General features: G+C 23.2%; 1 protein-coding gene across 8 annotated transcripts in view; it reads left to right on the top strand.

Moving 5' to 3' along the window:
• Positions 1–13,550, top strand: part of LOC122512994 (epsilon-sarcoglycan) — a 44,142-nt gene that overhangs the window by 14,416 nt on the left and 16,176 nt on the right. For 6 of the 8 annotated variants that reach the window (XM_043629213.1, XM_043629212.1, XM_043629211.1 and 3 more), the window contains 4 exons: positions 1,062–1,236; positions 3,841–4,085; positions 10,136–10,207; positions 10,926–11,069. In XM_043629213.1, coding sequence (XP_043485148.1) covers positions 1,062–1,236; positions 3,841–4,085; positions 10,136–10,207; positions 10,926–11,069 — 636 coding nt within the window. The remainder of the gene's footprint in view (positions 1–1,061; positions 1,237–3,840; positions 4,086–10,135; positions 10,208–10,925; positions 11,070–13,550) is intronic. The other 2 variants (XM_043629209.1, XM_043629210.1) reach the window with 1 other exon arrangement.

Below are 13,550 nucleotides of genomic sequence, written 5' to 3'. Positions count from 1 at the left end.
ACATTTTTTGCAGGAATTGAATTATTTTTTACAATTATTTTATAAAATTCTTTGCAGGAATTCAATTATTTTCAAAAATTTTAATAAACTTCTTTGAATTCTCGTTGAATTTTGTAATAAAAATTGATTTAAAATGAATTTCAGTTAAAATTTGATATAATAATTGAATAATATTAAAAGCATTATAGCGTACCAATTTTTAGCAATAATTGAATTTTGAAAAGTTTGCAAATTAAAATTTTAGGAAAATTTGAATTTTTCATACTTTTAACCAACAATTGTGTAGAATTAATTACTTTTGAAAAAGTTTAATTAAATTTTTTTTAAAATTATTTGAATTTGTTATTTTCTACAATTGTATTTAATTGAAGAATTTCCTAATAATCGAAATTTCACGTCAAATTGTATTGTTAAGAAATGGTTTTGAAAATTCTCAAAATGAACTTTTTTGCAAATTATTAAATTTAAAGAAGAATTTTGGTTAAAAATTGTAGAAAATAATAATTGAATTGAAATGATGAAAATAATTTTGAAAAAATTGCAGTTACAATAGTCTTATGTAAAATAATGATTTTATCACACGGTCATCTTTCATTATTAGTTAGAAAACATGAAGACATATTCCCTTAACAAATGACACAGACGACAATTTTTCAATTTAAAACATTTTTGAATGAATTAATATTTCGAGGATTTGAATGAATTTTCGTGTTATATGATAATGAATAATTTTTTAACTGATTCGGTCTTAATTAGAAACCGTGGGATCCTTGGAAGTGATGACGCACATGTCTCGAGAATAATAATAATTGGTTTTCCAAGGAATTTTTGCGAGGGGAATGAATGAATGATTGACTTGACACGTGAATTCCAACATGTCGCGCTTTGCAAAGCATATTCTTTAATTTCAGTAAAGCAGTAATTCTGTAGAATATTTATGAATGCATTCAGCATATTGCATTGATGATACAATATACTAATATTCCCACAATTTTCGAAAGATGATATATAAGTAAAAATATATTTTATTTTGTAAAATTAATTTTCATTATTTGCAACAGAGTTGTCCTGAGGCTTGGGAGCTCAACTGCTTTTTCCAACGATCTTCAACTTTTAGAAAATGAAGTAAAACCACTTCGAAAGAAATCTTCATGTCCAAGGGACTACAAAAGGACTAGTGTAGAAACTCATTTCAGAAGTGCAGACTTTATTTTGGATTGGTGTTCTTTCAGATTGGTTTGTAGCGTTTAAGCGATTAAGTACATTACAAAAAGTTTTCAATTTTCGTTTCTATCAAAAAGAGATTATTTTATGTCTTATGCTACTGTTTGGGTATTTTTTTAGATTTCAGTCACTAAAAGCTCCTATTTCTGTTTTTTTTTTTTACAATTTCCACTACATTAAATTCTCAAATACTAGAAATTCAAAAACTATTATCAAAAATTAGGTATAATCTAGTTATTTTAAACAATTCAATTATTTTTAAAAAATATTCAAAATTCAATTATTTTCAATATCTAGTATTTTCATCAAATAGCAATTCCATTTTTTAAAAAAATTTTTGATAAAATTCTAAGCAAGAATTCAATTATTTTCATAAATAATAAAATTCATCGAAGAATTTCAATTATTTTTAATACTATTTTAAAATTAGTTAATCGAAAAATTCAATTATTTTCAGAAATAAAGTTTTCCACAAGAATTCAATTATAAAAAATAAAATTTTCATAATATTTATTATATTTCGAACAAATTAATTATTTAAAACAATGTTATAAAATTCTTCTGAAAAATTCAATTATTTAAAAGAAAAAAAAATTTTCATAGGATTTCAATCATTTTTAAACATTTTAATAACATTTTTCGAAATAATTCATTTATTATCATAAATAATAAAATTCTTCTCAGAAATTCAATTATTTTTGAAAATTTTAATAAAATAATTCTTTGCAATTATTCAATTATTTTCATAAATAATAAACTTCATCGCAGGATTTCAATTATTTTTAATAGATACAATTTTACAGGAATTGATTAAAAAATGTACCTAATTATTCTTAAAAATTTAATTTCAATTTCTCGAAATAATCAATTATTTTAAAAAATGTTTTTTTTTTAATTTTTTGGAAGAATTGAATTATTTACAAAAATATTATAGAATTTTTCACAGGAATTTAATTATTTTAAATATAATTTTAATTAAATTTTTTTGAAATAATTTAATTATTCTTTTAGATTCTAACAAAATTTTTCGAAATAATTCAATTATTACCAAAAATAATAAAATTCTTTTCAGGAATAAATTATTTTTGAAAATTTTAATAAAATTCTTTGCAACTATTCAATTATTTTCAAAAATAATAAAATTCATCTCAGGATTTCAATTATTTTTAATATAATTTTACAGGAATTGCTTGAAAATGGATAATTATTATTAAAAATTTAATTTCAATTCCTCGAAAAAATCAATTATTTAGAAAAATGTTTTTTCAAAATTCTTTGGAAGAATTCAATTATTTACAAAAATATTAGAATTCTTCACAGGAATTCAATTATTTTCAAATATGTTAATAAAATTGTTCGAAAGAAATCAATTATTTAAAATAGAATTTTAATTAAATTTTTTTGAAATAATTCAATTATTCTTTTTGATTTTAATAACATTCTTCCCAGGAATTCAATTATTTGCATAAATAATTCTTCGAATTAATTCAATTATTAAAGATAAATAACAAAATGATTCCCGAACATTCAATTATTTTGAGTCATTTTAATAAAATTCTTTGCAAAATTCAATCATTTTTGATAAATAAAAATATTCATCACAAAAATTCAATTATTTTTAAAAGTAATAAATTTATTCTTGGAAATTAAATTATTTGAAAAAATTCTAATAAAATCGTTCTCAAGAATTCAATCATATGCATAAATAATAAAAAGCTTTTTAGGAATTCAATTATTTTCAAAAAAATTTAATAAAATACCACACATGGATTTAATTATTGGCAAAAATTTTAATAGAATTCTTTGCAAAATTTAATTATTTTTAAACACTTTTTGCAATTCAATGATTTTCAATATCAACTATTTTCATAAAATTTTCAAACAGAATTCAATTATTTAAACCTTTTTTCTAAAAGTCCTCGTAAGAATTCAATTTTTTTCATGAATAATAAAAATCTCTCAGGAATTCAATTATTTAAATTATAATTTGCATAAAATTAGTCTAAAGAAATGAATTATTTAAAAATGTTTATAAAATTCTTCGCGAGAATTAAATTATTTTTATAAATATTTAAATTCTTTGATGAATAATAAAATTCGTTGCAGGAATTAAATTTATTATCAGGATAAGAAAGAAGTAAATATTTTTGATGAAAATTAGGAAAAGTCAGTAAAATAAAATATAGAATGGAATTTTTGTCAGTATTGTTAAGTTTAAAACGAGTTTTTTTGGTCGTCAAGTTTAATTTTTCGATAGTTACTCTTTTTCTACTTTTTTTAGTTTGAAAGATACTTTTTACTACTTTTTTAAAATTAATTATCGAGTGCAAAGTCTGATTATGGTTAATGAACTCAGAAAATCTTCGAGTTTCACATATACATTAAAATTAGATTTTCCAAAAATATGGTCACAACGAATTTGAATCATTAAGAGTTGAAAAATAGGTTTTCTTTTTTTTAAACAATTACATAATCAAATCATAACTTATTCAGAAACGAAAGAATAAAATTTGTTTGTGATACTTCTCAATCTCTCTAAAGTGAGCAAAATCTATTGAGCAGCAATGTTTATTTATAAATAAATTATTGACATTGCTGAAATATTGAACACTTTAGATTGACGAAAGCCACGATTTGCATCAAGAGAGTGCAAGACGAGGTCCCAGTATGAATGTCATTGGAAGACCACCATCGAATTTGGTGGAAAATTCCGAGTGGCGCTGGACCCAACCAACGAAATCTGGAGTTCCAACCAGAAATTACTTCAGAGAAATAGTCACTACGATTTTCATTCCTGGAATTATACTTATAATTCTATTAGGGGTCTTGAGCACGGCCTTGTGTCTTCATCACGACAAATTGTAAGTTCATTGCTTTACTATTATTATTATTGTTATGTTAATTTTGAAACAAAAATAAAATCAGTCGACGCTTATCGGGAAAGACAAGTAGATTGTTCGATATTTAGTTTAGACGTCATTCGAAACACCCACTTGTATCCTTATTCGTTTATCGTTTCCGCGATGAGCTATAAAGTGTGATAAAAAATTAACGCTTTACTGAATTAAAAAAATCAATTTCCATTTATATTTCAAAACTCGAAAGCCAGAGGAACTGTTTATAATCGGTTTAATCTCCTAGGTCAACTTTTTAAACTGTAATGTTTTGCTACGTCAACAAATTATCTGTAATACGTTAGTGCATTGACGACGTAATAATAACCATTATTGAAACGTAACGTCTGAAGACTTTAATGAAACTTTTTTTCCTTTCTCATTCAGCCACATTTCAATAACTTGAAATTCTGTTAACGATTGAAATTAATTAAAAGGGTGTACCGTAAATTGAATGAGGCGATTTTTAAGGCATTCGAGCATGAAAAGAGCAATAAAATGTTGTTGATTAGAAGTCGACCGTGACATGTCGGATCTTTAACATATAAGCGAATTACGTCACTGATAATTCACGTCACACGAATGGAAAACTAGCGACTGCAATAAGTGACCGGTAAACCGTTGTCTTGTTTGATCATAAAGAAATAGTGATGGCTCGCGGTCACTTACCCGCGCTAGGCATGTATATGAGGAACAATGTGTATGAATAAATTTTCTAGTTGTGTGCTATGCAGAGGCGCACACTCTTTTCAGGCGTTAACACTGTCACTTATTAAAATAAACTGAATACTCGTAATGATCAAAGAGCTCAAGCGCCAATTACTTTATATGTGAACACCCATTTCATTGGACAATTAACTATGATTAAATTATCTGCACTATGATCATCATGGATGCTTAAGGGTCATTTATTTAAGACCAAACAAATTGCCCTTTATTCAGTAAATCAATCCGTTCAGAGATGACTTATTCTTTGTTGATTATTAAAGTGCTTCAACCAAACGGAACAAGAATTATTAGGGGTGCCACAAAAAATTCATTTTTATTTTCCTTGATTTACAAACTTCTTCCTGACTGATTTTGACTTTCTCCCTGATCCTAAAGAATATTCTGCGATTCACTCTAAAAATGATTAGATACCTACTCAAAAAAATGTTCTATTACATTTATTTACAAACTTCTCAAATTGTAAAATTATTCGAAAACATCAATAACTTCATTTTTAAATAAATATTTAATTATTATCGTTCCACAGAAAATAAGATTTACAAAAATTTCAAATTCAAACCTTTTTGAAATTATTAAACAACTTATAAAAGTATTATATCATTATTTTATATTAAAAATATTATTTGTTGCTGAAACTTCTTAAAAATTATTTTCATCATATTCAATTATTATTTTCTAGAATTTTCAACTAAAATTCTTCTCTAAATCAACTATTTTTAATATTTTTTTGAAAAAGTTCTTTGATAATTTTCAAATACATTTGTTTAAAATTCAATTTTATGAAACTTTGATTATTCGAATAACTTCAAATTATATAAAAAAAAATTATATTAAACTTTTTCAAAAAAAATTAATTCTTCAAAATTGACAGTTAAACGTATATAAAATTGAAATTTTCAAATATTTTCATTTGAAACCTTTTGAAACTCAATACTTTATAAGAATATTATTATAAAACATAAGGACATTTGAGATAGATTTCTTCTATGTTTTTATAATAATTAAAAATATCCCAGTGATAAAATCATTATTTTATATTGTAAAAATATTGTTGCAGTAACTTTTTAAAAATTATTTTCATCTTTTAAATTCAATTATTATTATTTTCTAGAATTTTTAACTTTTTTTTGATTATTCGGAAATTCTTCAATTAAATATATATTAGAAAATTAAGACTTCGAATAATTTCAAAAAAAAAATTCAATTAAAGATTTTTTAAAAAATTAATTCTACAGAATTGTTAGTTAAAAGTACGAAAAATTCAAATTTTCAAAGATTTTAATTTAAAACCTTTTCAAAATTCAATTATTTTTAAAATTCACGCTACTATAATGTTTTTAATATTCAATTATTTTCTAAAATGTTAACAAAAATTCATTTTCAAATAAATTTTTATTAGAAAATTTCAACGGAAATTCAATTATTTAAATACAAAATAAAATAATTTAATTTAATACCTAGTTGAATGTTTCTTACAATTGAAATTTTAAGAAGAATTTTATTAACAACTTTTGAAAATAATTAAGTTTCTCTCTGTTTAAATTCTTTTAAGGAATTTAAATAAAATTTTACTGAAATTTATTGAATTAAAGAATTTTATCACAATTTTTGAAAATAATTGAAAATTTTTGAAGGATTTTATTAGAATTTTGAAAAATAATTGAATTCATAAGAAGAATTTAAATAATAATTTATGAAAATAATTGCATTCATGAGAAGAATTTTATTTGTTTAAATAATTGAAATTTTGACAAGAATTTTATTAAAATTTTTGAAAATAATTTACTTCTTGAGAAGAATTTCGCTACCCACTTATAAAAATAACTTAATTCATGACGAGTATTTTTCAAAAATTTTGAAAATAAGTTAATTTTTGCAAAGTATTTATTACTTTTCAAAAGAATTGAATTCTTCTGATAAATTTTGATATTTATCAAAATAATTGAATTTTGTGAAAGAATTTTATTAAAATTCCTTAAATTTAATATTAATATTCAATTATTATCAAAAATTTTTAATTAAAATTCATTTTTAAATCAATTTTTTTAAAAATTGTAGGAGACTTCAATTGTTTAAATACAAAAATAAATAATTAATTAAATAAATAAATGTTTCTCAAAATTGAATTTTCATTTAAAGAATTTAAAAATTCTTGTAAAATTGTATTGAAAATAATTGAAATTCTATGATGATTTTTATTATTCATGAAAATAATTAAATCTAGCTGTAAAAAATTTTATTATTTACGAAAATAATTGAATTATTGCGAAGAAATTTATAGAAAATTTGTAGATAGTTGAATTCTTGTGTTTTTATTATTTATAAAAATAATTTCTTATTTGCTTAGAATTTTATAAAAAATTTTGAAAATAATTGAATTTTGAAGAAGAAATTTATAATTTTTAAAAATAATTGAAATTTTGACGAGAATTTAAAAAATTTTTTGAACATAATTGAATTTTTGAAACATTTCGATACCTCCATGTATTACAATCCTATCTTACGGTGAAGGTTAATACAGTCCTATCTTGCGGTAACGTTTTATACAGTTCTATCTTGAAGTGACGGTTTATACCATTCTATTTCAAAATTTTCAATTTTTCAGTTTTTTGCTAAAATTATAGAAGAAAATATTCTGTATTAGATGGTAACACCTAAAATAGTTATATTAATTAGGATATTTATAAAAAACAGTAATTAGAAATAATAACAAGTTTTATCTTCCAAGTAAAAGTGTTCTATCTTTCTTTTGTTTTTGTATCTGTCAAAAAAAATATACACATGTGATTCGTATAATCGTGTTAGAAAAGCAAAAAAGAACAAAAGGTAGAAAATGGATATCCCTTTGGATTTAAGTATGCCATCAGGAAAAAAATTCTTTACTGAATAATAATAAAAATATATAAATTTATAAAGTGATTATTTTATCTGTTAATTTTGCTTTATTTTAACTTTTCTTACACCAGGAGAGACTTGTTCTGACGTAGAAATTGAGATCATTCGAATTCAGACTCGGATTGACTATTTTGACTAATATTACAGATACTTTTATTATTATAATTATATTGTAATTTATAATCTTGTTATCGTTTGTAAAATATATAATAAAATACTAGTATAATATAATCTTTCACGGAGAGAAATTTATAGTAGTGGGTAACATAATTGTGGTTAGGGTGACCATCTTTAATGCTACGTATACAGACAGCTATCTAGATAGTCACCGTTACCATCAATATCATCAGGAGTAACATCTTGGTAGTACGGGGTAGCATAACTATATTTTTTTTAGCATCTGTGATGGTTGGCAGTAGCATAATGATAGTATCGTGTAACATCATCTTTTTAACATCAAAATCTGACTATCCATTTCTCTCAGTGTTGAAACATACTTATAAATTCTATATTGGAGTGACGTTTTCAACGTTTATTACAGTAAAATAATGTAGATTTTTAAATTACTTTATTATTATTCTATTTGTATTCTCACTTGTGTAAAAATTTTCTACAATCAAAACCTCGTTTACTTACTTATTTAAATATTTGTATCTATACTTAAAACTCATAAAAATGATACGTTTATTTTAACTAATAATAATTGATAATTAAAATTAAACAAGAAAACTAACAACATTATTTTTATCATTCCACTATCCCGTGAAATATTAACCTGTCATAAAATTAGGTTAATTAACCTTTGTAGAAGTATTAAGAATGCATTTTCTTGGCTTGATTTTATATAATTGTGTTTTATTTATGTATATTATGATAGAAAAATCTTTAAAGAATTACATAAAAATTATCTTATGAATATCAAACTGTCATTAATATTTTTAATATGGAATTTACTTTTAATTTGGCTCTTACGCAAAATTGGAAAATTTGAGATAGAATGGTATAAAGCGTTACTTCAAGATAGAGCTGTATAGAACGTTACCGCAAGATAGGACTGTATTAACCTTCACCATAAGATAGGATTGTAATACATGGAGGTATCGATTTATAACTTCTCTAAAATTTCATTTTTTTTTGTGTTTTTAACTAAAATTGTTTTATAAATCCATGATTTTTAATAATTAATTAAATACATATTAAAAAATTGAAGAAAACTAATTTCAGAAGAATTTGAATTATTAAAATATTTCAAAAATCTAAGTTATTGAAATTTTTTTATTAAATTCGTTAAAAATTGCAATTTTCTAAAATTTCAAATTAAAACCTATTAAAGTTCATTTATTTATGAAATAATTGTAAATGCAACTCTTTTAAAATTGAATTAATTTTGAAGTATTTAAATTAAATTATTCATTAAATAATTTGTAAGTAATAATTTTGTAATAGTTTTTGAAGAATGAAATTATTTAAAAAGAAATTATTGTCAAACATATAATAATTAAAGGTTTTGTATTAGAATTCGTGATAATTTCATAGTTTCTGAAGCGAACAAAAAGGACAAAAAAATTCGTAATTTTCTTATGAATTTTGAAAATTAAAGTTTTTCAGTACTTTTATTAAAAATCCCTGACTTTTCCCTGAATTCCCTGACCTGTGGCATCCCTGATTATGTTAATAACAATTTAGTAAAATTATCCGTTTTCTTCTTTCATTTCTTAATTAATCTAAATAATAATTGTTTTCACTGAAAACTTTTGTTAATTTAACAAAATTTATCAAGTCCTATCAGTTTGAATTCAGTTTTCAAAGAGAATAGTTTATTAATTATTTTTTACAAATATTAAACATTTTTTTCAATATACTCTCTACAAGTTTAAATTTATCGATGAAAATTTCAATTCAGTTTAACATTATTCATTAAATTTTTTTAAAAGTATATTTAAAGTAATTAAATATTACAAATTTCATTGACGACTTTCTCAAGGATGTACAGTCGATCTACGCACGCGACTAATAATATCCTTATCGCGTTTATGATAATTTATGCAATGAACAGCACGTCTCGCACACAATTGCGACGATTTCTGAAAGCACGTATAGTTGTATTATTATTATTATTATTATTAGCTTCAGGCACAACAAATCAACGATAGTTTTGGACTTTAATAAAACTTTGGAACTTTATTTTCATTCATTGAAAAAAAAGTCCGAATGTAATAATCACAATTTTGGTTAACAATGAGAATTGAAAACAATTTGAAAATAACCAAAATTTTGATTCTCCTAGCACTAGAATTATTATTATTATTATTTGTATAATTGTAAGAATATTTGTTGCAATTATTATTTATTACAATGTATTATATTTATATGTTTTGATTTTATTTTTGTAGGATCGATCCAGAATCAGACAAATATTTCCATGAACTGTTTAACCTTTTCCTTGATCAAAAAGAGATCGCGAGGTAAATTTTCTAGTGAAGATGTCAATCTTGTAAATTGCTAATTTAAAATAAGGAATCTGTAACAATATTAAAAATACATATATCATTTTCTATATTTGTTTCCTAAATTTTAATTTTAGAGATAATACTTTTTACAATTATTGTTTAAATCTCTAATCTTCACCTAAATTTTCAATAAAATAATAGTTTATTAAGATTAAAATGCAATTTAGCAAAATCCGAGAAATGAAAATAACGATTTAAAAACCTAAAGCTTTGTTTCTATAAAATTGAATTTCGTATTTTTACAATGAGCCTCTACTTACATAATTATATACTTTATTATAGTTGCATATTATAATTTATTTCTTATTGCATCTGTATAGAAATCAATGTTGCATGTTATTTTATACTTTATTTTTATTTCAGAATGAATTTACTACTGGAGAATTTCAAAGTTGCTTCAAATTTTTTACTTACATAATTTAGTGGATTTTATTATTTTTCTATTTTTGCATTATTTACACGTGCATGCATGGATTTCAAAAAATAATAAATGGTGCGTATTTTTTATTAAAAAAAAAAAAGAATTTTTAAAGATCAATTTTTTTAGAGAAATGGAAACTACTCATTTTCTATTTATACTTCTTTAAAAGAATGAAAAACAAATTCTCTAAAAAAAAAGATTACTTTGTTGGAAATCCTGGATTTGCGTTTTCTATAAAATATTATTTTTCAGAGAAAAAAAAGAACCATCTCCAGTAGAGGAGCATGGAACTAATGGTGTTCAAATGGTGCAATATGCAACATCCAGTAAAGGAACATTGAGATCACTCTCTACTCAGCCCACAAGTCCGAGCAATTCTTTGTCTCGTAGTCCAAAGTGAGTGAATTAATGTTTATCAATTTTTAACTTTCAAATCTAAACATAACATTCAAATATTCGTAAATTATAAAATTTTCTCAAAATTCAAACGAAAATGAAAGTGAACATTTCAACTAAAAAATGAATACCATTTAACAGTATTATTACATATAATAAATCAAATTTTTACTTATCAGAATTTCACGCTTCGCACTTATCTACTAAAACCTACTAGGTATTTACTACTTTTCTTACGTTAGGCTACTATTTGGGTACTTTTTTTAGATTTCAGCCACTAAAAGCTACCATTTCTGTTTTTCTTTTGAGAATTTCTATAACTTTAAATTCGCTAATACTAGAAATCAAAAAACTATTCTCAAAAATTATAATTAAATTTTTTAAAACGATTCAATTATTTTCAACAAATATTCGAAATTCAATTATTTTCAATATCTAGTATTTTCAAAAAATTTCGCAATAGAATTCAATTATTTAAAAAGAAATGTATAAAATTCATCCAAAATTTAATTATTTTCATAAATAATAAAATTTCCACAGGAAATCAATTAATTTAGAATAACATCTTCTAAAAAATCAATTATTTAACAAAATTTTTATACAATTCTTCACAATAATTCAATTACTTTCACTAACAATAACACTTTTCATGGATATTCAATTATTTAAAAAAAAGTTTGATAAAATTCTAAGCAAGAATTCAATTACTTTCATAAATAATAAAATTCTTTGAAGAATTTCAGTTATTTTTAATACTTTTTTAATTTAATTAATCGAAAAATTCACTTATTATCACAAAGAAAGTTTTCCACAAGAACTCAAATATTTAAAATAAAATTTTCATAATATTTATTATATTTTGAACAAATTAATTATTTAAAACAATGTTTATAAAATTCTTATGAATAATTCAATTATTTAAAAAAAAAATTTTCATAGGATTTCAATCATTTTAAAATATTTTAATAACATTTTTCGAAATATTTCATTTATTATCATAAATAATAAAATTCTTCTCAGAAATCCAATTATTTTTGAAAATGTTAATAAAATAATTCTTTGCAATTATTCAATTATTTTCATAAATAATAGACTTCATCGCAGGATTTCAATTATTTAATACAATTTTACAGGAATTGATTAAAAATGTAATTATTCTTAAAAATTTAATTTCAATTTCTCGAAATAATCAATTACACAGCCACACAAAAAAAATAAAGTGTCTTGATCTGGGGTCGAGACATATGTATTCCGATGCGCTGAATCCGAATCCGCCATCAGAATTTGGCCAATGGGTCCTGGTTTCGCCCAAACCTCAAAAATACCCTAAAATAGTTAAAATGGTCACTTTTGAATTATCAAAATTGAATCTAACCGCATATTGATAATTTTCTAAGATCCCTTAATTTAAATGAACTATTCTATAAGCTTTTCAATTGAAAATTCATATAAAACATTACATCTATCGAACCTAACCTCAAAAACACATCTAAGCTTCCAAACAAACAAATTATACCATACACAGCGCAATAAAAAATAGGTAAGCTCATGAAAGTTACAACTTAGGTGTTTCTATGACTGCTGATTACAAAGCCGGTGTTAGTTTATCAAAATTCAAAATGGCGGATCAAATATGTCGAACAATATAAATAAAATTTGTTTGGATTGGCTTGAAAATCGTTACTCGGGGGTTTTTGGGGTCGCTGATGACGAATCCCATGTCGGTTTCTAAAAATTCAAAATGTCGGATCCAATATGGCGGTCTTTATTATTTTAACGATTTTTTTAAATTTATCACTCGCGGTTTTTCGGAACCTTTGATAACGAATCCTATATCAATTTTTATAATCTTAAAGTCTTACGAGTTGTTTTCTAACAATTTTTTCTAACTTAAGATTTTAAGGCTTTAAGATTAAAAAAATTGATATACAATTCGTTATCAAAGGTCCCGAAAAACCGCGAGTAATAAAGTAAGATTATAAAAATTTATATACGATTCGTTACTAAAGGTCCCGAAAAACCGCGAGTAATAAATATTAAAAAATCGTTAAAATAACAAAGACCACCATATTGGATCTACCATTTTGAATTTTTAGAAACCTACATCGGATTCGTCATCAGCGACCCCGAAAACCCCCGAGCAGGGTTGGGCGCGTAAAATACCTCAGGTAAATTACGTGGTTTTTTACGGTAAAATACAAGGTAAATTACTTCACTAGTTTTTGACACGAGGTAAATTACTGGAACATAACCTCCAAACTGTCAAACTAATTATTTAAAATTTAAATAAACCGATGAGCAAAGGTGGCAGGCATCGTTATATATCATTATACCCAACATTCTTTAATATTTTCTTGCAAATTAAGGAAGAATCCGACAAACAATCGGATATAATATAATTTTTTGTCAATAATAAACGATTTAAGTAACATAACCTAAAATTTAACAAATGTTTCTTATTGAGATCTGAAAAATTTGTCT

The sequence above is a fragment of the Leptopilina heterotoma genome, unplaced genomic scaffold, assembly GCF_015476425.1.
Source record: "Leptopilina heterotoma isolate Lh14 unplaced genomic scaffold, ASM1547642v1 Lhet_130, whole genome shotgun sequence".
NCBI classification, from domain to species: Eukaryota; Metazoa; Arthropoda; class Insecta; order Hymenoptera; family Figitidae; genus Leptopilina; species Leptopilina heterotoma.
The sequence above is the reverse complement of the archived record's forward strand: the minus strand, read 5'-3'. Positions and strand labels throughout refer to the sequence as shown.